Below are 27,622 nucleotides of genomic sequence, written 5' to 3'. Positions count from 1 at the left end.
TTCCAAAAAATAAAAGAGAAAGGAGCATTTTTCAACTTATTCTGTAAGGTCAGTATTTCCCTAATACCAAAGCCAGACATAGATGTATCAGTATATATATTTTAAATCTACAGACCAATATCATTTAAGTAGATAGATGTGAAAACCCTGAACAGAATATTACCAAAGCAAATCCAGTCACATATAAAAATGACTGTACATCAAGACAAAGTGGAAATGATTCCAGAAATGGAAAGTTGTTTTAACAGCTGAAAATCAATTAATATAATATACTATATCTTAGAATAAAGGACAGAAACACATGATAGTCTGTACTGACACAGAAAAGTCATTTGATAAAATCCAACATCCTTTCATGAATTTTTGTTTAAATTCAATAAACTAACTATAGAAGATAACTTCCTCAATCTAACAAATGGCATTTTTGAAAAACTCATAGCTAAAATTATATTTAATTATAAAGACTGAATGTTTTTTTCCTAAGATCAAGAATGAGACAAGAATGTATACTGTCACTACTTCTATTCAGCATTGTACTAGAGGTTCAGGCCAGACTGATTAGGCAAGAAAATGAAAAAAAAAAAAAAAAAAGAAGAAGAAAAACATCCAAATTAGAAAGGAAATAAAACTATCTCTATTTGAGGATGACATGATTTTTTATATAAAAAAATCCCAAAGAATCTACTTAAAACTCTTAAAACTAAAACCAAGTTCAGCAAAATTGCAGAATACAAAAACAATATACAAAATCAATTGTATTTCTACACATTAGCTATGAACCATCTGAAAATAAAATGAATAAAACAATTTTATTTACAGTAGCATCAAAAAGAATAACATACACAGCAATACATTTAACAAAAGAAATGGAAAACACACTGAAAACTATAAAGCATTGAAAGAAATTAAAGGTAAATAAATGGAGAGATATTTCATGTCATGGATTGAATAATTAATATAAATAAAATACCAGTGTTCTCTAAAGTAATATACAGATTCAGTACAGTTTCAATCAATATCCCAGCTGGCTTCTTTCCTGAAATTGACAAGCTGATTTCATATGAAAATTTAAGTGATGTGGAATAGCCAAAACAATCTTTAAGAAGAAGAAATTTGATAGATTCACACTTCCCAATTTCTAAACTTACTGCAAAGCAGTGTATAACTGGCCTAAGACTAAACAGATAGCTCATTGGGATAAAATTGAAAGTCCAGATAGATACCTCACCATTTACGGTCAATGGATTTTACAAGAGTGCCAGGACAACCCAATGGGAAGAAGTAGTCTCTGAGACAACTGAGTATACACGCACATGCAAATGAATGAAATTAGACCTCTATCTCACACATACATAAAAATGTACCAAATAGACCTTGATGTAAGAACTAAAACTATAAAACTCTTAAAACATGGGAGAACGAAAGAGTAGATAACCCACAGAATGGAAGAAATTATTGCAAATCATATCTCTTAGAAGGGTCTAGTATTCAAATTATTTAAAGAGCTTTTACAACTGAATAAGAAGCCGTGCCTGGTGGCTCATACCTGTAATCCCAGCACTTTGGGAGGCCAAGGCAGGCAGATCATGAGGTCAGGAGTTCGAGACCATCCTGGCTAACACAGTGAAACCCTGTCTCTACTAAAAATACAAAAAATTAGCCGGGCGTGGTGGTGGGCGCCTGTTGTCCCAGCTACTCAGGAGGCTAAGGCAGGAGAATGACGTGAACCCGGGAGGCGGAGCTTGCAGTGAGCCGAGATTGCGCCACTGCACTCCAGCCTGGGCAACAGAGCGAGACTCTGTCTCAAAAAAACAAAAACAAAACCAACAACTGAATAAGAAAAAGAAATTTAACCCAATTAAATAATAGGTAAAGCTTATAAATAGATATTTCTTCAGCAAATATGTGTGAATGTCCAATAAAATCATGAAAAAGCAGTTGGCAACATTAACCAGTAGAGAAATGCAATCAAAGTCACAATGAAATACCTCTTCACACAGACAAGTATAGCTGTAATTTAAAAGAAAGATAATAAATGTTGGTGAGGATGTGGAGATATTAAAACCCTCATAATTGCTGTTTGGAATGTAAAATGGTATAGGTATTTTGGAAAAAATATGGCAGCTCCTCAAAATTTTAAAGTTGGTGTTATCATACGATTGAACAATTTTACTCCTAGGTATATATTTCTAAGAAAAATAAAAACGTGTCCATAGAAAAACTTACACGTGAATTTTCATGGAAGCATTATTTATAATAGTCAAGAAGTAGAAACAACCCAAATGTCTATCAACTCTTAAATAGATCCGCAAAATATGGCACATCCATTACTATTTACATCCAATGAAATATTGTTCAATAAAATGAATAAAATACTGATACATGCTACAAGATGGATGAACCTTGAAAATATCACGCTAAGTGAAAGAGGCCAGATTGAAAAGGCCACACGTTATAAGATTCCACTGATATGAAATCTCCCGAATAGGAACCTCTGCAGAGACAGAAAGTAAATTAGTAGTTGCCTAGGCTAGGGTGTTGGGGAGAAACAGAGAATGACTGCTAGTGGATATGGAGGGTTTTGTAGGAGGGAATAAGAAGGTGCAGTGGGGAGGGGAGTGAAAATACTCTAAAATTGATCATGGCAATGTTTGCACATGCCTGCAAATACACTAAAATACATAGAATTTTACACTGTAATTGGGTCTATTACATGGCATATAGATTATATCGGAATAAAGATGTTTAAAAATTAATGATTTGGGAAAAATTTGGAAACCAAAGATAAGTTACCTATAAATTATACATTTATACTGGAGAATTAATTATATGTAAATATAAGATGAGGATGATTTGGAGAATTAAATAAAATCTCTATTAAGTGTTAGTCAATTCTGCGTTATGACTATATTGGAGTTTGCTACTTTTTCTTCAAGTTGGAGTTTTTAAAAAACTTTAAAAAGCAAAAAATAAAAAAACAGGAAAGGATTTCACTATTACTTTATCTCCCAGGATATTTAAGGTTTGGTCTCATTCTCTAAATGTACTTAAAACAAGACTGTTGGACTTACATTTTGTTAACATAACAAAAATGTATTTATCATTTCAGAGATTTCCGCGTATTTTGCAACTGGCTCCTCAGTGACATACCATTTTCAAGAACATTACACTTTAAGTGAAAACTCCACCTCCCTCGTTTCTTCATTACACAGAGATGTAGCACTGACCAGAGAGGTGATCACACTGAGCTTCCGAACCACACGAACTCCGAGCTTGTTGCTGTATGTGAGCTCTTTCTATGAGGAATACCTTTCAGTTATCCTCGCCAACAATGGTGAATATCTTTTGTGTACAGAAACAGAGAACCCTGAATTAGAAAAATAGGACTGTAATGGCATGGGTCTTTTCAGCAGTCAAACTACAAACAATGAAAGAAAACTGCATGCCCTCCAATGTGTTTAGTTTTTCAGTGCCTTCCTTAATGGTTATTATAAAAGCTAGCATTTCAACATTAAATTAAGATGCTTTTCTCCCATTACATGTTTGATAATGTTACAGAGTTGATATGCAGTTATATTTCTTATTATTGATAGGATGACTTTAATAGTACATGATGACTCAAATTGGTTTTGCAGTTCATTTTGAAATAACATATCTAGATACAAGACATACATTCTCTCCTCGTTCTAAGCAAAATGGAGGAGCATTTATGTGGATGTTATAGTACAACTATATAAAACCAATTCCTATAAGCAACAGATAAGTACAGCTGTTCTTTATCTCATCAGTAGCTGAAAAACTAGTTATATCACTTTTATAGAAGAAAAGTGTAATGACAGCCTCTCAAACAGTGGTAATTGGGGCATTCCAAGGTTTTCACAGTTGAACAAGAAGACCAAGCTTTAAGTTAGGTACACAGCACAAAAATTTAATGTCTAGAAAAAAATCTACAAAATCTCTGATTAGGCCAGATGCAGTGGCTCACGCCTGTAATCCCAGCACTTTGGGAGGCCAAGGCGGGCAGATCGTGAGGTCAGGAGATCGAGACCATCCTGGCTGACACGATGAAACCCCGTCTCTACTAAAAGTACAAAAAATTAGTCAGGCGTGGTGGTGGGCACCTATAGTCCCAGCTACTCAGGAAGCTGAGGCAGGAGAATGTCGTGAACCCGGGAGGCAGAGCTTGCAGTGAGCCGAGATCCACTGCACTCCAGCCTGAGCAACAGAGTGAGACTCCACCTCAAAAAAAAAAAAAAAAAAAAAAAACTCTGATTAACAGGATCTTAGTATAAGCTGCAAGAGAATTATATACAATGAGGGTACATCTGTGTAGGAGAGGGGTATGTATATTAGAAGATGTAGATACTATGGAACCTTGTCTCCTGACAAAACCTTTTCTTGTCCTCATTTTTGGATTATGGCAGAAGACTTAAAATAATTCTGGCTATAAAAAAAACTTTATGCACATATCAGTAATACATTGAAATGAGTCTTTTTTATTTTTTATTTTTTTATTATTATACTTTAGGTTTTAGGGTACATGTGCACAATGTGCAGGTTTGTTACATATGTATCCATGTGCCATGTTGGTGTGCTGCACCCATTAACTCGTCATTTAGCATTAGGTATATCTCCTAATGCTGTCCCTCCCCCCTCCCCCCACCCCACAACAGTCCCCGGAGTGTGATGTACAGGAACTGAATGTTGATACAATATTGCATGGAGTTTCATTTCATAAAATAAATATCAAAGTCATAATGAATTTAGATCTGAGTTCTGAGCTCATATGCATAATTTAAACCTTTTCATTTTTAAATGAAAGGTTTGGGGAGACTGCTTATTAACAACACATTTAGTCTTGACTTTTAAAATAGCATCATTGGACTCAGAGTCTGGCACTGGAATAGCACTTAAGTAATCACTGTTCCAGGAAGGATGACTATTGGGTGCATCTAAATTGATGCTAAATAGATTCAAAAGTGCTATAAGTAAATAATAATAAAAGTGCTGTAGAATCTGTATCAAGAGTTTTAAAAAATACCACTTTAATTTTAAATGCAATTTATTTTTCTTTTTAGGAAGTTTGCAGATTAGGTACAAGCTAGATAGACATCAAAATCCTGATGCATTTACCTTTGATTTTAAAAACATGGCTGATGGGCAACTTCACCAAGTGAAGATTAACAGAGAAGCAGCTGTGGTCATGGTAGAGGTAATCCCACAAATGCAAAAGTCAAACTAACTCATTATTTTGAGAACAAATAATCTAATGCAAAAATTTGATAATAAATATTAATAGAAGAGCAACACATTCAATGCTGCTCTTCTGTAAGTCAAGAAGAAGAAGCCAAATATGGCCAGGATCTGGGGGAAAGGAGGTGGTTGTTTATTCTGCATTGCTTTGTTTTGTTTGTTTAGCAGTGTAATTCTGTCAAAGGTATTATTAACATTTTACTATTTAAAATATCAAAATATCTTTATTTGTTTTACTTTACTCAGTAGGGGAATATTCTCTAGTTTACCATAGTGACTACTGGTGGAATCTATTCATTGATATTGCATTGGGAACTTGCCTTATTCTGTTTATAAAAGAACAAATACTTTAGCAACTTAAAAACATGGTTTAAAAGCACACAATATAGTCATTAAAATGGGAATAAGTAAGAAAATAGACCTGAGTCACAACAGAGGTGGTAAATTACACATTGTCGTCAGCATTGGAAGGAAAATATACTTTTAATCTGTATAGAGAACAACAATGCTTGGTTTTATGTTTCAGATTTTCTCTACAGAATGAGTACGTATTTAAGTTTAAAACAGCCAATTCCATCTTTTTCATGGATTCTGCCAATTAGAGATCCTTCCATTATGAAGAAGAGTAAAGTCAGCAAGTGGGTAGATCATGGATAGAGTGGTAGCTGATGGCATCACAGGAATTGCTTATAAAATAGCTTCCCCTTCTGAATGATTAATTATTTGAAGGTGGCTTCTTAAACTTTTGTAGTGGTACTTACAAGCGATTTATTTTCATCTTTCCTTTCCTCATCTTCCTTTGCTTCCTTGTCATTAAAATTGTACTTTCTGTTGATGTTTGCTTCTCATGGGACATCTAATAGGTTAACCAGAGTGCAAAGAAACAAGTCATCTTGTCCTCAGGGACAGAATTCAATGCCGTCAAATCTCTCATATTGGGAAAGGTTTTAGGTAAGTAGAAGAAAGAGCTTTTTCCCAAAAAACCTAAGTGTCATGTCACAAGCTCTGGAAGCATTCATCATGCTGAAAGAAGCTCCTTGTCTTACTTGAATAATAATTTCACAGTGAGTGACAATCAGGGTGCAAACTGTACTCTTGCCTGAGTGTACATATAATCATGAGTAAGTGCTGCCTGTGAGATGTGCAAGGGCGTTCCTGGAAAAATACCTCCACACTTAACCTCTCACTTGGCAATCATGCATTATGAATCACGGTATTCTAACCCTTCTTGAAAAGTGAAATGTTATCAAAGCTGACACAAAGTTCACAGATTATGTATGTATTAATCAACATCAACTCCGGAGACCATCACTTAATGATAAAACTACGTTTGAGTTGAACACAAGAGAAAAAACTGTGAATCTTATTACAGCAGATGAATACAGTTTTAATTCTCTCTCAAGCCCTGCTTTGCCTGTTGTTTCCATCCTTTTTGACTTTAGTATCTAACAGGAATGGGGAGGCATATTCATAAATATCTATTATGCAAGGTAGAAAGTTACAGTAATTGTCTATCATATTGTCTATCATAACCTGTTGTAAAAGCACAGTTAGCTTTACATTTAATAAAGGAACTGAGGAAAATAATCTTTTTTAAAAAAAACCCATCTTATGTAAATCAATTAAGAAAATGAACTACACTTTAATATTAAGAGGATCAAAAAGTAGAATAATATTTATTATAGACATCTTTGTTTCCTTCCAAATAAAGGAGAACATGGAATTGAAGGTGTTAATGTTTTCATTCAAGGATGGTATATTCAAAGGCATGTAACTTATGGTGTAAAAATCTACATTCAAATTCAGCAATGAAGTATATACTCAGAAGCAGTTGATCCCAGAAAATTATAAATATTCATTTTGCCTGTCCTTGGAGGTAGAGATAATCATCAAAGAGTAATAAAACACTTTATACTTTGAACAACTGTATTTTAGGATTGGTTCTGCTATATATTTTTTGCCACTCACATCATTTAGTAATTATACCAAAACTACAATTTTATCTTTAAATTTGGAATTATATAGGAAGTACTTTCCTTAACTTACAGTAAAATAGACCAACAAGTTGGCTAATAGAGAAGCCACTAATTTTACAAAGAAAGTTACCCAAAACACTCTAAGTTATCAATATATTTCTCTTGAGTCTCTGTAAATCTTTGATTCATCCCTTCATTTAAAAATATTTGGTGAGCGGCCAGGCGCGGTGGCTCATGCCTGTAATCCCAGCACTTTGGGAGGCCAGGGCGGGTGGATCATAAGGTCAGGAGATCGAAACCATACTGGCTAACACAGTGAAACCCCATCTGTACTAAAAATACAAAAAAATTAGCCGGGTGTGATGGCAGGCACCTGTAGTCCCAGCTACTCGGGAGGCTAAGGCAGGAGAATGACATGAACCCAGGAGGCGGAGCTTGCAGTGAGCAGAGATCGCGCCACTGCACTCCATCCTGGGCAACAGAGCAAGACTCTGTCTCAAAAAAAAAAAAAAAAAAAAAAATTTGGTGAGCATCTACTATGAACAGTTTATTAAGCACTGAGCCACTGAATGGGAGAAACACTATACCTACCCACCCTCACTACACTCACATGTTAATAGATACATAGGCTAATATATGAGCAATTCTAATAAAATAATGCTCATATCCAGCCTAATTTATTGTTATGCACCCTAACAATGCCTTAGAAAAAAAGGCCCAAAATCCATCATAATTAAGATGCTGTTTCTGAGCACCTCAATATGATTTTGCTATTTCTGAGTAGTCTTAGTGAATGAAGACCATTCAGATTGATTATCACAAGATCAATTCAGAGTAAACCTATTTAAATGGAAACTTTTTAGATTTTGAATTTTCTATATAGCTTTGAATTTTATCCAAGAGGTAGTCTTAAAGAATGCGAACACCTAAAATACTTTATAATTCAGTAAAGGTGATCCATCATAAATTAAGATTTGTTTTTAGATACCTTGGTATTATTGGTATTCTTTCTGTTTTGCTTTGTGTGTGTATATGTGCATGTGTATTTAAACATTTTTGAGATGAGTATCACTCTGTCACCCAGGCTGGAGTGCAGTGGCGCAATCTCGGCTCACTGCAACCTCCACCTCCCAGGTTCACACAATTCTCCTGCCTCACCCTCCTGAGTAGCTGGAATTACAGGTGTGCGCCACCATGCCTGGCTAATTTTTGTATTTTTAGTAGAGATGGGGTTTCACCATGTTGGTCAGGCTGGTCTAGAATTCCTGACCTCATGATCCACCTGCCTCGGCCTCCCAAAGTGCTGGGATTACAGGTGTGAGCCACTGTGCCCGGCCCCTTAAACACTATCATAAAAATTACATATATATATATTATATATATTTAAAAAACAGTGCAAAGATGTAAGATGCCTTTTTGTCTGCTCCCAAAAAGTAAAAATATTAGCCTGTAAACAGTTACATATGAATACAGCTGAGCTTATATACCTTAGGAGGTATACATTCTGGGCTGAAGAAAAGAAAACCCGCTGAACGACTATATTTCAAATAGAGCTCTAGATATGTAAGAATGCCAAATAGTTTTGGTAATTAAATATTTCTGGAAATTGCCTTTTAAATTTTGTAAGGATATGTCATATAAGACATACAGTTTTAACATTTAAAATTCATCAACCTATGTATTTTATGCTATGCTATGGTGTTTGTCTCATTTAGAAGAAATGTTTTATGTTGGGTCTGGGATTTGATTTTACCTGACTTACGAGCTAGGAAGTTAACAGCTTTTAACTGTTTTGTGGATGCTGTCCTGGTACACAGACAAAGGACCCTATTACTCATGGCACGGCAAGTCTTGTGAGCAGCAGCTCATTTGCGTTGTTTTCCCTTGGCCCTCAAGCCTTATGGGGCAGTGATGGGTGCAGATGAAGGCTGCACCTGTGGCCAGGTTTGCACTGCAGCAGAGGAACACTGAGTTTGGGGAATCCACTGATTTTGTAACAAGCCGTAAGCAAGTCTGTTCTTTGTCCTGGAGGGGGTCATGACCTCATCCCTCAATGTTGCTTGCTTCAATTAGAGCCTTGAGAAGTGGCCTGAGTAAAGTGCTGTCAGCATCTTGCACTTCTTGGCAAACCCAGCAAAGCATGAGGAGACACTCAGAGCCGATGGTGGATTGCCTCTTTCAACATTACAGAATAAAAACACCCAAAAACTCTAAAAAGTCAAGATAAGAGATTTTGTGGGGTTTTTTTTCCAAGAAAGAGCAATGATTATATCAATTAGTCCCTCTTTACTGGTAAAATGAGGAGGCTGCACTAAGTTATCTTCAATATTCTCTTCAATAGAATATTCTAAGATTGTTCTAACTTGGTCCATTAACCAGGATTCAGTGGCCATCACAGATGTCTTGAGGTCTTTGAAAGTATAAGTCAACAAAACTAATGCTGTCCAATAGAACTTTGTGATGATGAAAACGTGTAAAGTCTGTGCTGTCTTATGTGGTAGTCCCCAGACACACTTGAGATAAATGTGTTTTTAAACCCTAGAAATGTGGCTAGTGTAACTGAGGGGCAAAATTTTACATTTTATTTAATTTTAATTGATTTGAATTTCTTTTTTTCTTTTTTTGAGATGGAGTCTCGCTCTGTCATCCAGGCTGGAGTGCAGTGGCATGATCTCGGCTCACTGCAAGCTTTGCCTCCTGGGTTCACGCCATTCTCCTGCCTCAGCCTCGCAATTAGCTAGGACTACAGGCACCCACGACCATGCCCGGCTAATTTTTTTTTTTTTTTTTGGTAGACACGGGGTTTCACCGTGTTAGTCAGGATGGTCTTGATCTCCTGACCTCGTGATCTGCCCGCCTCGGCCTCCCAAAGTGCTGGGATTACAGGCGTGAGCCACCGCGCCTGGCCTGATTTGAATCTCAAAGGTTACATATGGCTAGTGTCTACCATATTGCAGTGTAGAAGACTGTCCACTTATCTAGTCGTTTTCTCCTTTAGTTCAATCAGGTGGCACCCTTTTTTAAGGATAGACATCTGTCTATTTGGCATGACTTCAATGGGCTGGGAAGACAACCCTGTATCAAATTTTTTTTCCCACAACTTAAAGTGCCAATATTTCAAATTCTGTATTAGAGATCCATTCTTTTGACTCTTCTGCCAAAATACACATGCCCCTGAAAGTGTTATCAAAAGCCATGATCAGGAATTTGTGCAAACATGAATTTACTCAGGAGCAGACTTTGATGGAAGAGAATAGAGAATTGGAAGGGGGCTGGGCGCAGGACCCCATAGCTGAGAAAGCCCAGAGAGGGAGGCAGACAGGTCACCATACATTTTTGATTAGAGCTATTCAGCTAAGGGAAGCAAAAGTGAAGGGTTTTGACCATGTTGCCATGTCAAGGTAATAGAGAGGAAACTGTATCTACATGTCACCACAGTAAGTGTTGAGTTCTACTAAATATTGGTTAACTGATAAACAATAAATAGCAGTGCTGGCTAAAACCTGGGAGTACAGAATCACGAGTTTCTTCCTGGATTGTGGTGTGATTGCCAGGTACACTTCAGAGTGGGCAAAGAAACTCCTTTCTTTCAGATTTTCCAGCTTAAAAAAAGTATATATGGTGATCATTTTCTAATTAAGTCATTTATTAAAGATGTAAGAAAGTTCTACTCTGTTTCATCAGCTCCAAATTAAACAGTTGTTCAAGGTTTTTATTCAGGGTTTTAAAGAGAAGTCTGGCCAGGTGCGGTGGCTCACGCCTGTAATCCTGACACTTTGGGAGGCCGAGGTGGGCAGATCACAAGGTCAAGATATCGAGACCATCCTGGCCAACATGGTGAAACCCCGTCTCTACTAAATATACACAAAAAAATTAGCTGGGTGTGGTGGTGCATGCCTGCAGTCCCAGCTACTTGTGGGCTGAGGCAGAAGAATCACCTGTACCGGAGGGAGAGGTTGCAGTGAGCCGAGATCACGCCACTGCAGCACTCCAGCCTGGGGACAGAGCGAGACTCCATCTCAAAAAAAAAAAAAAAAAGTCTGCCCTAAAGTTATATGATTCTTCTCTAAACTACGATTATTTAATGTAAAACTGTCTTGTATCATGTCAAAAGATAAAAATACTCGTGTTAAGATGGTGTGGCAGACTTTATTCAGGACTATGGCAATAGGTACAGGAATTACTGGAATGGGACTTTGCAGTCGGGGAAAGAGATTGAGCTCAACTTCAAATACAACAAGGAAAAGTGTGGATTCATACCAGGAGCAGAGAGGCTGGGGTGGGGTGTCTGAGTGGAAAACTGCAAAATGGGAGAGTAATTCTTGCTAAACTGACTTACCAGGATTCCTGGTGATGCCAGGCCAGGGTTGTCAGACATCACCTGCGGGGTGGTGAGACTGATGAGAAAGGTGATTAGATATTGAGGGTGATCAGATATTGAGGGTGGGAGATTTGGGTTAAAACCAAATTGGCAGGATTCTTGCTAAGCTGGACGATGAAAGACCGAAGGTCAGGCTGGTTGAGCAGAGAGCTTAGAGTAGCCTGACCAACATCTATCTGGTCGTGGGGAGAATCTTTGTCCATCCTGTCAAAGTTCTTTCTTGGAAAAAATACCTTATGTAAAGATCCTTGAGCTGGAAACATCATAGAAAAATATAACGTAAGAGAAATTGTCATTCTGGTCAGGATCTAAATGTAAAACCATCTAGAGTAAAACCAAAGAAGAGTAAAAAGGGAAAAGTGAGAGAAGAAAAAGAAAAATTTCCCAAGCCTCTCATTAGGGAAGAACTGTTGTGGGGGAACCCCGCGGTGGCATGCGAGGGAGGCGGGGGAGAAAGAACCATGCAATCGCTCCTCTCACTGTTGGGAGTGGGGGAAAGTTGGAAAAAGAGGATCTTGTTTTCATATAACGGTGTGAAGGAATGATTTTGATTGTGAGGGCTAGGGAAGTTGAGCTCTCAAACTCACAGAAGGGAAAGCAGGAAATAAGGAAAGTGATTAAACCAGCAAAATAAAAGGAAAAAAAGATGAAATAATGTGAAATAGTGTAAGATAAAAAAGAATAAAATCAGATATAGTGGTTATTACTCTAAAGACGAATGGACTAAATTCTGTCAAACTAGGTTTAAAAATAACAGTTAAATGCTCTTACAATATTGAAAATGAAGGGGCATGCCAAGAACTAGCAGGCAACAGCTGATAAATTTGAGAAATGCAGCACTACTTTCAGTTAAGGTTGAATTTAAGATTGGAATATAATCGAATCTTAAAGAGGGATATTATCCGATGACAAAAGATAGTTTATTAAGATAATATGAAAGTCATCATACAAAATAGCAACTATAGTATGATATAATAAACAAAACCAGAAAGGATTTCCAGAGCTCTGCCCTCCTCCAAGTCGTTTTTCTGTAATCCTCCAGATTATTGGCTGAGTCCCATTAAAATTTTATTTTAATGCTCTATTTTAAAAATTAAATGGCAGAGGATTTCTGAAATTTATGTCATGTAACTGCTTTCCTATGAAGCTCTGTTACTTGTAGAGAGCCAGCCATCTGCACTTGAACAAATCTGTTAACAATGGAAATAGTTGCCAGACAGGTAAAGATTCAGGGTGACCTCTCCTGGAGTGAAGGAACGAGGGGTTCGGAGGGACTTTCGAGGGTCGCTGTCTTGCAGATGCGGGGTGTCCCTGCGCCATTTCCGCCGCTGCGCCCTAACTGTGTGTCCCCCTTCTGTCCTCAGAGGCTGCCGGCGCGGACCCGGACACAAGGCGGGCGGCGGCGAGTGGCTTCACTGGCTGCCTCTCGGCGGTGCGCTTCGGCCGCGCTGCTCCCCTGAAGGCGGCGCTGCGCCCCAGCGGCCCCTCCCGGGTCACCGTCCGCGGCCACGTGGCCCCTATGGCCCGCTGCGCGGCGGGGGCGGCGTCCGGCTCCCCGGCGCGGGAACTGGCTCCCCGACTCGCGGGGGGCGCAGGTATGTGGCCCTCCACCCCAGCGCACCTGAAACTGCGCCTCTCTCAAATGTTTGTGAATTTCTCAAAAGTCTTCTTTTCTCCGTCCCTGTCATCCTTCTTTTTTTCCTTTTTTAAAATACATTTTTGTGATGTTCTTATTTTAATTCACTTTTAATTGACAAAAGTTTGCTATGTGTAAATTGTGGCGTGATTAAATCAAGCTAATAAACATCATTCTCCCTTTCCCTGTTGTAGGTCGTTCTGGACCAGCGGATGAGGGAGAGCCCTTGGTTAATGCAGACAGAAGAGACTCTGCTGTCATCGGAGGTAACAAAGCCCTGAATGACCTGGTGCTTGTCATCGCTTTAGATAATGATGCCATTACTTAGCACAATGGGAAATATACGTAAGAATCAACACTCAATGGTGAGGTCAGAGGGGTGCTATGCATTGCAGTTGGTTGTTGTTTTTTGTTCTTTGTCTTTTTTCTATTTGAGACAAGAGTCTCATGCTGTCACCCAGACTGGAGTGCAGTGGTGAGATCTCCCCTCACTGCAACCTCTGCCTCCCAGGTTCAAGCGATTCTCCTGCCTCAGCCTCCTGAATAGTTAAGATTACAGGAGTGTGCCACTATGCCTGGCTAATTTGTTGTGGTTTTGGTAGAAACAGGGTTTCTCCATATTGGCTGTGCTGGTTTCGAACTCCTGGCCTCAAGTGATCTGCCCGCCGCAGCCTCCCAAAGTGCTGAGATCACAGGCGTGAGCCACCATGCCCGGCCTTCGTTGATTTTCTGAGGCAGTATTTGCTGATTTCAGCTTCCCTGGGGGTGCTCAGCCTGTAAGAATTCTGCTGAAACAATTTTTTTTGAAGAACAGTTACAAAACTAATAATGAAAAGTTATTAATTTGAAAATAGCTGTATTCCCTAGGACATGTGGGATATTTGTCAAGGTAATGACAACTGTTGGACGGACCTGAAGTAATTATGTTTAAAGCAATAGAAACCACAGCTAATTATGAGAGTACACACTTTATGGTACTTCAATGACAAATAGCATGATTTAGATACTCCCATGACACTGTTTCATTTATTTAAGAAGTTTTTTGTTTGTTTGTTTGTTTTTTGAGACGGAGTCTCGCTATGTCGCCCAGGCTGGAGTGCAGTGGCGCGATCTTGACCTACTGCAAGCTCTGCCTCCCGGGTTCACGCCATTCTCCTGCCTCAGCCTCCTGAGTAGCTGAAACTACAGGCGCCCGCCACCACGCGCAGCTAATTTTTTATATTTTTAGTAGAGACGGGTTTCACCGTGTTAGCCAGAATGGTCTCAATCTCCTGACCTCATGATCTGCCTGCCTTGGCCTCCCAAAGTGCTAGGATTACAGGCATGAGCCACCATGCCCAGGCAAGTTCTTGAAATCTTAATTGTATTCTTATTCTGCAGACTCTCCATAGCACATACAAGAGTAAACTAGTTGTGTTTGTTTCCTCCAAAATGATAGAAAACAATTTCGACATAATAAAGTTCTGACAATTTCAGTTGAGGATATTCACATTTCCATCACTTTCTCAATTCTTACTGATTTCTCTTAGAAATCAGTAAGGTGTAAGGCCGGGCACGGTGGCTCACGCCTGTAATCCCAGCACTTTGGGAGGCCAAGGCGGGTGGATCACGAGGTCAGGAGATCGAGACCACGGTGAAACCCTGTCTCTACTAAAAATACAAAAAATTAGCCGGGCCTGGTGGCGGGCGCCTGTAGTCCCAGCTACTCCAGAGGCTGAGGCAGGAGAATGGCGTGAACCCGGGAGGCGGAGCTTGCAGCGAGCCGAGATTGTGCCACTGCACTCCAGCCTGGGTGACAGAGCGAGATTCCGTCTCAAAAAAAAAAAAAAAAAAAAAAAGGGATCGGTAAGGTGTAAATTAAAAATACATGACCTGATGAACAAAAACTGTTTTTAAACAGTTTCCAGTGGGAATGTGGTCAATAATGCATATCTAAAAGGTATACTTTCCTGTTCAATTTTAAATCAAACCCAATCCTAAATCAATCGTGCCTTTTTTAGGAGATTTTTTTCATTGCAAGGCAAAAGCAATTTCAACATGCCGAACATTTTCACACTGGGTTTCCAAGTCCTACAGACATTTACACAATGTCAGGGTTAGTGCCCAGCTTTTGGTGAGAAGGAAATGGGCAAGTTGATCATAGAACCAGCTCTTATCTTTGGAATTGTATTGTATTGCTTGTGGTCAAATACCACTGGCAAGATTGACTGAGTAAATGTAGGGAAACATCTTAGCAGTGTTCCCTTCCCCTGAGAAATTCTTAGGCTGAAGGAGGGGATGAAAAGGAGTCTGTGGAAGGCTTCCCCTGGGCTTTCCCAAAGGCAGTTTGCATTTTCTAATGGGGACTGGCTGAAGATATAAATTAATATTTGTGTGAAGTACTTTAAATGTACGATGTAGGCAGTAAAAGCGTGGGGGAGGAAATATAATTTCTCCTCATCATTCCTAAGTTTGTAGTTGGGACAGACCTCTGATTAACAAGATAAAAACAAGCAAGTTTACTAAGACATGCAGCCCACAGCATGTGGGAGAAACCTCAGTGAAACTCAAAGCGCAGTGGCTTAGAACTCTGGCTTATCTTCAGCAATACATTTGTGGAGAAATGACAGGACAATGGAAAGGAATTTTAGGCTTCTGAAGGTGAGAAACCGTGGGAAGATAAATATATGGGAAGAGACTAGTGGAGTACGTGTGTTTGTACATTCTTCTGCTGACATCCCTGAGCTGGTAAGAATGGTCTCTGGTAAAAGAGAATTTACATCCTGTCTTTAGATGAAAAGAGGGGAGGATCTAGAGAGCTCTTCCTCCATTGGCTGCTTCTTAATTGCCTTTACCTCAAAATATTTGTCAAGAAGGCATATTTAGGGGTGACATACTCTGATTACCTTCAGAAGCTTGTCTTGATACATATTTATTTCTTTTAGCATAGATTTTACTTTCATTTGTCACTAATATGATTGCTTCAGTAAACAGCATTCTGTGGCATGGCTTCATGCTTTAGCACACTGGCTCTGAATTAAAGCCTGAAACGATTTATAAGGATACTGGTATTCAGGCCTTCCATTGATTTATTCTGATTTACTGACTTAGTGTGCAGCTAGAGTTGAGAATCATGGGCACTGCTAATGGTTTCGATATTTTAAAACAGTTTGCCAAGCTGTTTCAAATAATCCACATTCCAGATAAAAAAATTAATAAATATGCCTGCAATATTTTTGGTAATAGGGATTGATTACATATATGTGACACTACTGCATTTGAAAAGTATATTATCAGAAAAGTATTTGAAAACAATTCCATTAAAATGTACCCATTTCATTGTACTAACAATAACATGTAATGATCTATGATGATGCAAACACTCTACACTTGTAAAATGATTTAAAATTTCCCACTTGTTAACTGAAGGATGTACGTGGTCTTAGAGACATGTATGTCTTTCTTCTTTTAAATCTGAAAGCATTATCTGAAACCCAGTCATCATATACCTGTAGTGAAAAAGCCTAACACAGCCATATCCAAAAGTCATAGTCCCTCAGAAGTAGGTTCAATGTTATAAAATTACTTGACCTTAGCATTTCTGAGTTTTGGTGTTTTCAATTTATAATATAGTAGGTGGTTGGTTTATTTTAACCAAACTTAAAAAGCAATGATGTCTGCAAAGCCTCTGATTGGAGCAAAAATCACCATTTATACTCTGACATTGAGGCCAGGCACGGTAACTCACACCTGTAATCCCAACAATTTGGGAGGCCAAGGTGAGAGGATCACTTTAGCCCAGGAGTTCGAGACCAGCCTGGGCAACATAGCAACACCCCATCTCTGCAAAGAATAATTGTAAAAAGAAAAAAAAATTAGCTGAACGGTGGAGTGGGCCTATAGTCTCAGCTACTTGGGAGGATCAAGGCTACAGTTAGCTATGATCATGCCACTGCACTCCAGCGTGGGCGACAGAGTGAGACCCTCTCTCTAAAAAGAAAAAAAAAATTATGATGTTTTATTCTTTTCTCTCCCTAGGTGTGATAGCAGTGGTAATATTTATTTTGCTTTGCATTACTGCCATAGCCATACGCATCTATCAACAGAGAAAGTTACGCAAAGAAAATGAGTCAAAAGTCTCAAAAAAAGAAGAGTGCTAAGACAGCTCTAAACAGTGAGCTCGATGTGCAAAACAGTCCATGAAAACCAGAAAGAGCGAGACTTCTGATTGGCAGCTGTGGCTGTCTCTATCACCATGACTGTGGACTTCCCTGCTGTTGCCATCAGGGTGCACACAGCAGGTGCAGTGCTGTCACCTGGCTGAAGACCTGCAGCCTCGGAACCTCTGGGAGGTCCCTTTCTCCCTCGGTGAAACACGGTCCTCCACATCAATTTCCAAACGATGAATTAGGTATGGCAGTTCATCACTGTTCAGTAGTTTCCCCGTCCAAAGGCTCTCTTCCAAAACTGCAGTTTGATCTGTGTTAATAATTGTGGGGTTTTAGATGAGAAAATGACTATAAAGCTGTGGCCCTACTTTACTTTTTAAAAATGACAGAACTTTTGTTCAGATGTAAAAGACAAAATTGCACTTTAATGTTTTTTGTTACTTGAAAACATATCTGGGATCCTTTTTTTTGGTCCGCTGCTGATATTTATAAAACAGGAAATGCTTCTTAGACTACCTTCACTGGCATCTCCATAGTCCTGGGATCCAGAGCCAAGTGGCCTACCCAAAATTCACAGCCCTTTTGTTCCCCTGTGTGATGGTTAATACAATGCAGTAGAAGCCCGGAAATACTACCATTATTTTTGGTGTATTGCTTTTTCTAATTGACTGTTTTTAATGATTTTGATACATTTTAATGTTGAAATTAATATTGAATGTTAGCTATGAAATTTTAGTATTGAATTTTGTAATGGAACAGAACATTGGTAGGTAACAAGATGCAAGAGGATGTCAATACAAGACTGTCTGCCTGTTTTTCTTTGTAATTTGTAATTACAGTTTTTATAAATTGTGATTATGTTTTTAACTAAATTTACAACCAGATACAAACACTACTTCTTACACAGAGTTATCCTTTATTTATATCATTAATACCTGAATGAAACATCATTCTAAACTTATTTCCTCAAAATATTGAGAGGTCATATCTGTTTTTCTTTATCACTCATTTCTCTTCTTCTAAAGTTGTTACTGATATGCTTTTGATTTCCTATGACTCTATTATGTTGTACAGAACATCTTTTCAATTTATTAAAAAAATAGCTTAACTGAAGATCACTAATTCCTTTTCTAAATTTTGAACTGCTCTAGGCATAAATATCATTGTATATTATCCTCTCATCTAATCACTTTTGGAATGTAAACTGAAGGCTGTTCACTCCAAGAAAAGTTAGCATTTATATGATGTTTATTAAATCTGCCATTCTGATCACAGGTTTATGACCCTGGGGCCAAATTCCCATAGATTACCCAAAATTGAATATGTGCTAATTAACTGGAACATGTCTCATTAAGGTTTACATACACACTAAGACAGCAAAGGACTGGAATTAACTTTATGGAGACAGTTCCAGGGACTAATATTGAAGCAGTGGTTATTTGATAATGCATGGAACCACCATTTGGATTCAATAAACCAATTATAGAAAAGCAATGATGCTACACTCTTCATATTCCAGATACCAACTGCCTACCAAGGACTAATGAGATGGTATATTTCTTCCACATCAGGGCAAGTTGAAAATATATTGATTCAGCGTTACTGTTACATAAATGAATTTCCATCTTCTCATATGTGTTATTTTTGAAAGAATGAATACACTCTCTGTCTTAAATCCGCTCTTAACAAATGATCTCTTCTCAGAATACTACATCTGTATTGAGAGTACATACAGCCCATTGGTCACTGCACTTTTTGCAAGATAGCAAAACGGATGCATCAAATTGCGTTGATACATCATCACCATCAATCTTTTGTACTGATTTTTAGACTTAATCTTCTTATTTGAAAGTAAACTCATTTTTAAATAAAATAAAAAATATTTTAGGGAAAGCTCTATAAAATTAAAATTACATGCTTTTTAAAATTTATGCAAAAATATGCAGACAAATGTATTCTGTATTGGTTTATGCATTACTTTACCCTTCTTGTATATTTTGAGATTATTAAGATTTGCTGACCTTTTTTGGTTTGATATTTATCATCTGTTAAATGCAAAGTGCAAGAAAAAGAGATAAATATTTACTGATTGCTAGATGTAAAAATATCTATGAATGTATATATTTAAACTTCTGCCAGAGAGCAACCATCTAACAGTCAACTTACTAAAATCTAAATTGAGTACTTTTTATTGTTGCAGAGAACTAAGTCACTAAACGTTATTTAGATATGTAGATGCTAGTTGCAAGTAACACCCTTTTGTAATATAAAAGTAAAAGCATAATAATTTCCCAAATTTTGTCTTCAAATTAAAAAATAAAATAGCATATAATTACCATTCTTCATTTGAGAAAGTTGATTCTGATGCTTAAAAACTTCAAAATTCTGATATTAAAAATAGAGTTGTTAATGTGACTTTGAAGGCTTATCTCTGTAAAATAGTGACGCTGGTAATTGGTATTATCTCAATATTTTTGTCCAAATTCACCTTAGGAAATCACTGTAAATCTTCATTGTTTCCTAAAAGTCATTATTATGGCATAAACTTAACATCTTTGATAGTAGTTAGTACTGATACATGATATATTCTACCCCGTGTCTCTATTACTCTGTCTCTATTACTGTGAAAAGTCACAGTAAATTTAACATATTTTCATCCAGACTGTGTGTGATCTTTCATTGTAATAGAGACATGGAGTAGAATAAGTCATATATTAACATATAAGATTTTTTTTAATCTGCTCCCTCAGTTTTATAGATGAGACAAAGATAAGGTTGTAAGAGTTAATATCTTCAAGTAGGCAGTACTAATAAGTTGTCATGCTTGGACTGAACTCCTGACACTTCTCTCTCTTAGCTTCAATCCATAGAGAAGCCACCTTCCTGCCTTCCCAGTATTATTTAGCAGAGGAGAAAATCATATTAGGCTGTTTGATATTCTGTTTGCCTAGACTGACCAATAATTCTGGATCTTTGTTCACATCTTCTCTGAAAGAATATTTGATGGGAAATTATTTTTTATTTTTTAATTTTTGTGTACATACTAGGTGTATATATTTATGGAGTACATGAAATGTTTTGATACAGGCATGCACTGTGAAATAAGCACATCATGGAGAATGGGGTATCCATCCCCTCAACATTTATCCTTTGTGTTACAAACAACCTAATTACACTCTTTATTTTAAAATATGCAGTTCAGTTTTTATTGACTATAGTCACCCTATTGTGCTATCATATAGTAAGTCTTACTCATTCTTTCTATTTTTTTTGTACCCATTAACCTATCCCCGCCTCTGCCCCACCATAATCTCAGCTGTCTACTACTTTTTTCAGCCTTTACTAACCATCCTTCTACTCTGTATATCCATGAGTTCCATTGTTTTGATTTTTAGATCCCACAAATAAATGAGAACATGCAATGTTTGTCTTTCTATGCCTGGCCTATTTCACTTAACATAATGACCTCCAGTTCCATCCATGCTGTTGCAAGTGACAGGATCTCATTCTCTTTTATGGCTGAAGAGTACTCCATTTTGTATGTGAACCACATTTTCTTCATTCATCTGTTGATGAACACTTAGGGTGTTTCCAAATCTTAGCTGTTATAAACAGTATTGCAACAAATAAAAGAGTGCAGATGGAAAATTGATTTTGATGGCTTTTTTCTTTAATAAAACATTAATTTCTTCATGTATAACTGGAAGGCAAACAAATGATCCATTTGCTTAGTTTATTCTTGAATCCATAATATAAGTGACAGAAATGGATTATTAAAATACACTTGAAGTTGGGGAAGAATGATATGGACACATTTTAAATCAAAACATGATGAATTGGCTGTTTAACCTACTACCTCATTGGCCAATGTGGGGCAAGATGAAAGTATTTGTAAACACTGTTTTTGGAACCAATTTTTTAATTAAAAAATTGAATTCTAAGAATTATAGAGCTTTTCTATTGGTAAAGACATTAAATATCATAGAGTCCAATGCTTTCCTCTTCCTTCACATCACTCCTAGTGGATGTAGCTCAGGCTAAGCTCATTGCTGATGCGTTGTCAGAACAGCCACTAATGGTTTAAGTTGTTATACTTGAGTGCGAATGTGAATAATGTTTTAAGAGGGTTATATAAAGTTGCCATTACTAGGAGTAGTAGCAGAATTTATTATGGGTTAATCATATCATCAGGAAAATGTACTGACACACTACTTCCTGTGGTATTTTTTTTACAAAATGATAACATGGTTTATTGCCTATAGGTTGATTATGACCTAAAATTATATTTTTGCATTTTATTGTGCCATTACATATTTTAAAATGTGAGGTTCACATTGTTGCATTTGCTCTGTGAATAAAAATATCTAAAATCATAAGATGAACTTTTAGATTCTGCGGTATGAAAATTTCTAACTTAGCTAGCTTGTGATGGTACCTAAAAATTGAAGAAAGCCCTTAAAATAGAATCCTCTGTGACTACATGAGCGCTTTGTATGACTCATATCACATTTTAACTCCTTAAGCAAGCCAATAAGGTAAAACATATAATTATCCCCATTTTTGCAAAATTCACAAAGGCCTTCACTGCTTTGATAAAATGTACACAGATAATTATTGACAAAAATGGGTTAGAATGCAGGCCCTGACATTTCTAGTTCCTGACCTGCTCCCATAATATGCTCCAATCTAGAATGTTCATCTTAACCTGCAGTAAGTAAACATAATTGATAGCTAAATTTTCTTCTTGTTCCAAATCTTTAGGATATGATTCATATATGTTATATACATACATACATATATATGTGTATGTGTGTTTATACTTACATATATTTTTTTTTTCTTATTTTACTTCTGGCTAAGATAGAGTAATAGGGAGCATATTTACCTTCTAATCCTCCTGCGTGAAACAACCTCAAACCAGACAAAAGAGATGAAACAATGGCTTTCAGTACACTGGACATCAGGCACGGAATGTAATCCCTGAAAGACAGGAAACACATAAGATGTGTGCTGTGAGTATCCCAGCTTACAACTTGAGAGAATTGGAGACAGCAGTGTGACAATGGAGATAGCTCAAGGAAGCCTGTCTCTGAATGGAGTAGCTGTTGCTGAGGGTTCAGGTACACGAAGGTGGCTAGAGATTGCAGCATAGAGTAGCAGCGGGGAAAGAGCTGCATTGGAGGAAACTGCAAATCTGGAGAGGGTCGCCCTTCAGTGTGTAGCAAAGTGCATGAAACTACCTGAGGCAAGGGAAAGAAACACTCAAAGGAATTACAGCAGCCATTTATCAACCTTTAAAAAATTATTATTGACTTCCTTAAGGAATCTTTTTAAACATCTTTTCTAGTCACCTCTCTATGAATTTTTTTTTTTTATTTTTTATTTTTTTGAGACGGAGTCTCACTCTGTCGCTCAGGCTGGAGTGCAGTGGCGCGATCCTGGCTCACTGTAAGCTCGGCCTCCCGGGTTCACACCATTCTCCCGCCTCAGCCTCCTGAGTAGCTGGGACTACAGGCGCCCGCCACCACGCCCAGCTAATTTTTTATATTTTTAGTAGAGATGGGGTTTCACGGTGTTAGCCAGGATGGTCTCGATCTGCGGATCTCATGATCTGCCCAGCTCGGCCCCCTAAAGTGCTGGGATTACAGGCGTGAGCCACTGCGCCCGGCCTGAAATTTTAATATTGCACATGCACTGCATGTCTCTTTAGTACTATGTGTATATCTGGGCTTTATACAAAAAGAATATTTTTCTTCTCTTCACTTCTCCCATCCTCCCCCCAAAAAAACTAATTTCTGTCATTTTGGGGACAATATCACTCTCACTGAGAACGCATGTTCACACATAACCAGGAATAGAGGTGGTTGCCACGGGCCATATTGGAAATCCCCATAGTTAATAGGGCATTAGGTAGAATATTCATAGGGGTCTTGCCTCAGTCCTGGCAAGTCCTAGACCATGTATTACTATGGCTGCCCCACTAAACAAATCTTCAAAGATTTGGAAAAAAAGATCAAACAGTTTCCAATAACTAATTGGCATCTCTGAGCAAAGTTCACATGTACTTCCAGTAATATAAAACTATCCAACACCAGGCCAGGCACGGTGGCTCACGCCTGTAATCCCAGCACTTTGGGAGGTCGAGGCAGGCAGATCACGAGGTCGGGAGATCGAGATCATCCTGCTAACACGGTGAAACCCCATCTCTACTAAAAATACAAAAATTAGCCGGGCATGGTGGTGGGCGCCTGAAGTCCCAGCTACTACTCGGGAGGCTGGGGCAGGAGAATGGCGTGAACCCAGGAGGCAGAGTTTGCAGTGGGCCGAGATTGCACCACTGCACTCCAGCCTGGGCAACAGAGCGAGACTCCATCAAAAACAAACAAACAAAAAATCCAACACCCAATGAGGTAAAATCACGATATCTGGTATACAATAAAAAATTACCAAATGTGTTTTTCTAACAGGACCTATAATGTGGATAAAAATCCGTCCAAAATGACCCAGCACATACACAGATGTTAGAATTACTAATGAAAAATATTAAAACAAATATAAAATTATGAGTATATTCCGTATTTTCAAAGATTAGGATGTGACAAAAAAAGGCTTAAACTTCTAGAGATGAAATGTTAATGTATGAGATTTAAAAAATACAATGGATGTAATTAATGGCAGATGAGAGTTTTCAGAAGAAAATATTAATAAACTTGAATATATATAGCAATAGAAAGCATCCAAAATGAAACAGAGAGAGGAAAAAAATCAAAGAATAAACAGAGTGTCAGTGATCTGTGGGACAACTTCAGTTGCCTAATCTGTGTGTATTTGGAGTTCTCAAAGGAGAAAAGAGAGTGGATGGATAGAAAAAAATTTTTTTACTTAATAGGTAAGCATTTTCCACATTTGATGCAAACTATAAACCCATAGACCCAGGAAGCTCAACATCCCCAAGTGGGGGTACTATTAAGAAAACCACATCACAACACATCATAAGCAAATGGATCAAAACTCAGTGTGGTAAAGAGAAAAAGACAAGCCTTACACAGAGAAGAAAAACAAGGATGATAACAGACTTCTTTTTGGAAGCAATGCAAGGGGAAGGGCAGTGGAGCAGCATCTTTCATGCTTCCAGTGAAACATCTTTCAACCAAAAGCAGAAAACTGTCTCTCCTAGGTGTCTATACCCAGCAAAACCATCTTTCAAGAAAGGATGAAATAAAGATATTTTTCAGACATAGAAAAGTTAAAAGTAATATATTATCAGCAAACCCGGACTATGAGAACAGTGTAAAAGCCTTTCAGGAAGAAGGAAAATCAAGAATAATATCTTTGTGCAGATAGAAACATGGATCTGCACCAAGAAAGGAAGAGCACTGGCAATAGTAACACCATAAGTAAATATACAATACCTGCCCTTATTACTTAAATATCTTCTAAAGGTAATTGGCTGTTTAGAAATAATAGCAGTGTCGTGTGAGTTCTGCAGCATGAGTAAAAGTAAAATATATGACAACAATAAGCTGGAGAGACTAAATGGAAATACAGTTTGTAAGGTTCTTAGACTGTATGTAAAGTTGTATAATGTCTATTAAAAGTTGGCTATTACAAGTTATCTTTAAGTTAAAACATCTGTATGGTATAATCCCTAAAGCAAATGTTAGAGTAACGAAAACAGTGATAACTAATATTACAGTGCAGCGATGAAATATAATAAATTTTTAAATGCTTGAAAGTAGACAAAAAAGATGAGAAAGAGGACAAAGAACAAGTGGGACAAATAGATAACAAATAGCAAGATATAATATAAAAATTTGATAAATTTGACCTTAAAATTAACAACTCTCCTTTTAAAATACATTGTTAAGAGAATAAAAGTCAAGCTAGAGACTGGGAGAAAATATTTGCAACACTTTATTTGAATGCTGCAAATTTTTTTCAGAATATAGTTCATAAAGAACTCTTAACAACTTAATAATTAGCAAAAATAAAATGAATATAAGAAAAAATGACAAAAAGAGCTATGCCAATGCACAAAAAGCACACAAAAATGCTCAGTATCGTTTTGTCATTAAGGAAATGCAAATTAAAACTACAGTGAGTTATTCTGCCCACTAAAATGTTTATGATTAAAAATATTGTCAGTACCATGTGTTGTTGAGCATATGGAGCAATTATAATTCTCATACATTATTGTTGGAATGTAAAATGCTACAACCACTTAGGAAAAATAGTTTAACATTGTTTTATATAATTAAGCATACGTGAAACCTATGACCCAAAAATTCCAATCCTAGGTTGAAAAGAAATGAAAACTTTTGCCCATTATAAGACTTATACAAGAATGTTTACAGCATCTTTACTTATAATATCCCCAAACTTAAACTGCCTAAAAGACCTTCAACAATAAAATGGAAAAACAATGTGTTGTATTAATAATGAAATACTTTTCAGCTATAAAATGGACAAAACTACTGGTAACTGCAACAAACATGGCTGAATCCAAAAATCCTTGCATTGAATGAATAAATCTAGACACTACAGAGTACATTCTGAAGTCCTAGAACAAGCAAAACTAAGATATAGCAGTAGAAGTCGTATCAGTAGTTACCTGGGTTGAGGTAGGATGGGAGTTGACTGCAGAGGAACACAAGGGAAGTGTCTGGAGTGATGGAAATGTTCTATGTCTTGATTGACTATGGTTACATTGGTGTGGACATTTGTCAAAACTCTTTGAATATCATATTTGGAATTTGTGTATTTTGTATATAAATTACACTTCAATAAATATGTACATGTATATATATGTGTATATATAATACATTTTGATATGTCATGATGTCTGTCACTTCACAGCATATTATATTTCTAACACACCATATTTACATAATGGAAAAAGATGAAAAGGATGCTGTATTTTGGGGAAATCACAAGAGATTATCACCTTTATTTATTTTTTATACAAACATGTATAAATCTTTCACAGCACAATACAAATGTCAAAATGTGGTATTTTCACGGCTCTATAAATTCTTATATGTTCTATGTATGTAATAAATGTTAAAAACAGTGTTTATATGTTGTATATGTTTCTTTGTTCTATGTATTTATATGTTCACTGTTCTATAAATTCTCACATATTGTATACTATACAATCAAGTGATGAGCTCTTCGGTAAATAACTGCTGAACACTCCTCATCCCTCGTCATGTCAAGCATTTCACATCCCTTTTCCTGTAGTCTTCCCCAGTAGACATTTGACTTGCCAATTACATTTTCATCCATCATTCTGGAGAATCCTGGAGAAACAGCTAGACACAGGGGACATATTCCTATGCCATGCTCATTGTGCCTTGGAATTACACATATTGAAATATTGTAAAGGTTTGCTTCATTTTTATCAACATGGCTGTGTGAAATTAGATGTCAACTCTACCTCACTTCCAACTTTTAGGAGGAATCCAGATAGTTCATTAGAAAATAGAAGTGCAAAAATGTTTGCTGCTTGATTCTCAGACCATAGCCTGAGATTAGCAATATTTAAAAAAAAATAGCAGACAGAAGAGGCCCAAGTCTCTCCCAGCTCCTGGGATGCATGGAAGCAATGGGCTGTGATGTCCTACTGAGGTAAAAGAAGTAGTGTTTGTTATAGTCCCATGATCAGAAGCAGTAAGAACTTGAGGTAGGGTGCACCTAAAACTGAGAACAAGGGAAAGCTGAAGTGGGAAGTGTCACCAGGGAGGGACTATGGGTCCTTACTATGCAAAGAGAGAAAAGGATTTAATTAGGTCCAACAGAATATAATGCCATTTCAGAAACATTTTCTGTTAGGACAGTTTCCAGAGACTCTAAGTGGTTGTTTTTTGTGTGATGATCTTTGAGCTTGGTAGAATTTTTCCAGTCTGACTGGGTCAGTTCTAGAAAGCTGCTCAGATGAATATGCAATGAATGCTTTCTCTCTTCACATACTTCTCAGTTAGAATGAGAATATTTCAGGTCAAGAGGATGCAAGACCTTAGTTATATATGCCACAATCAGATCAGTGATTTTAATTTGCCCACCCTAAAGAAATATGAGTATATACCATTCTAAAGAAATCTGTCTTTCTCACGTCTATCACTTTCTTCAATGATTCCATAGCAAACAGCTAATGAAAAGCAACAATAATAGCACACCTATTAATCTTCACCACTTGTAATTTTCCAAGGAATTTAGACAGATCTATTGC

At 37.3% G+C, this 27,622-nt stretch overlaps 1 protein-coding gene across 1 annotated transcript in view; it reads left to right on the top strand.

Moving 5' to 3' along the window:
• The window catches only part of LOC100605972 (contactin-associated protein-like 3), a 268,405-nt gene extending 246,635 nt beyond the window's left edge, over positions 1 to 21,770 (top strand). The window contains 8 exon segments of the mRNA XM_004087052.3: positions 3,110 to 3,334; positions 5,079 to 5,212; positions 6,117 to 6,204; positions 12,975 to 13,205; positions 13,441 to 13,512; positions 17,264 to 17,360; positions 17,362 to 17,418; positions 17,420 to 21,770. Of these exon segments, the coding sequence (XP_004087100.2) occupies positions 3,110 to 3,334; positions 5,079 to 5,212; positions 6,117 to 6,204; positions 12,975 to 13,205; positions 13,441 to 13,512; positions 17,264 to 17,360; positions 17,362 to 17,418; positions 17,420 to 17,453 (938 nt within the window). The 3' untranslated portion in view covers positions 17,454 to 21,770.
• Positions 21,771 to 27,622: the final 5,852 nt, after the last annotated feature.

This window comes from Nomascus leucogenys, chromosome 22a (assembly GCF_006542625.1).
Source record: "Nomascus leucogenys isolate Asia chromosome 22a, Asia_NLE_v1, whole genome shotgun sequence".
Lineage (NCBI taxonomy): Eukaryota > Metazoa > Chordata > Mammalia > Primates > Hylobatidae > Nomascus > Nomascus leucogenys.
The sequence above is the reverse complement of the archived record's forward strand: the minus strand, read 5'-3'. Positions and strand labels throughout refer to the sequence as shown.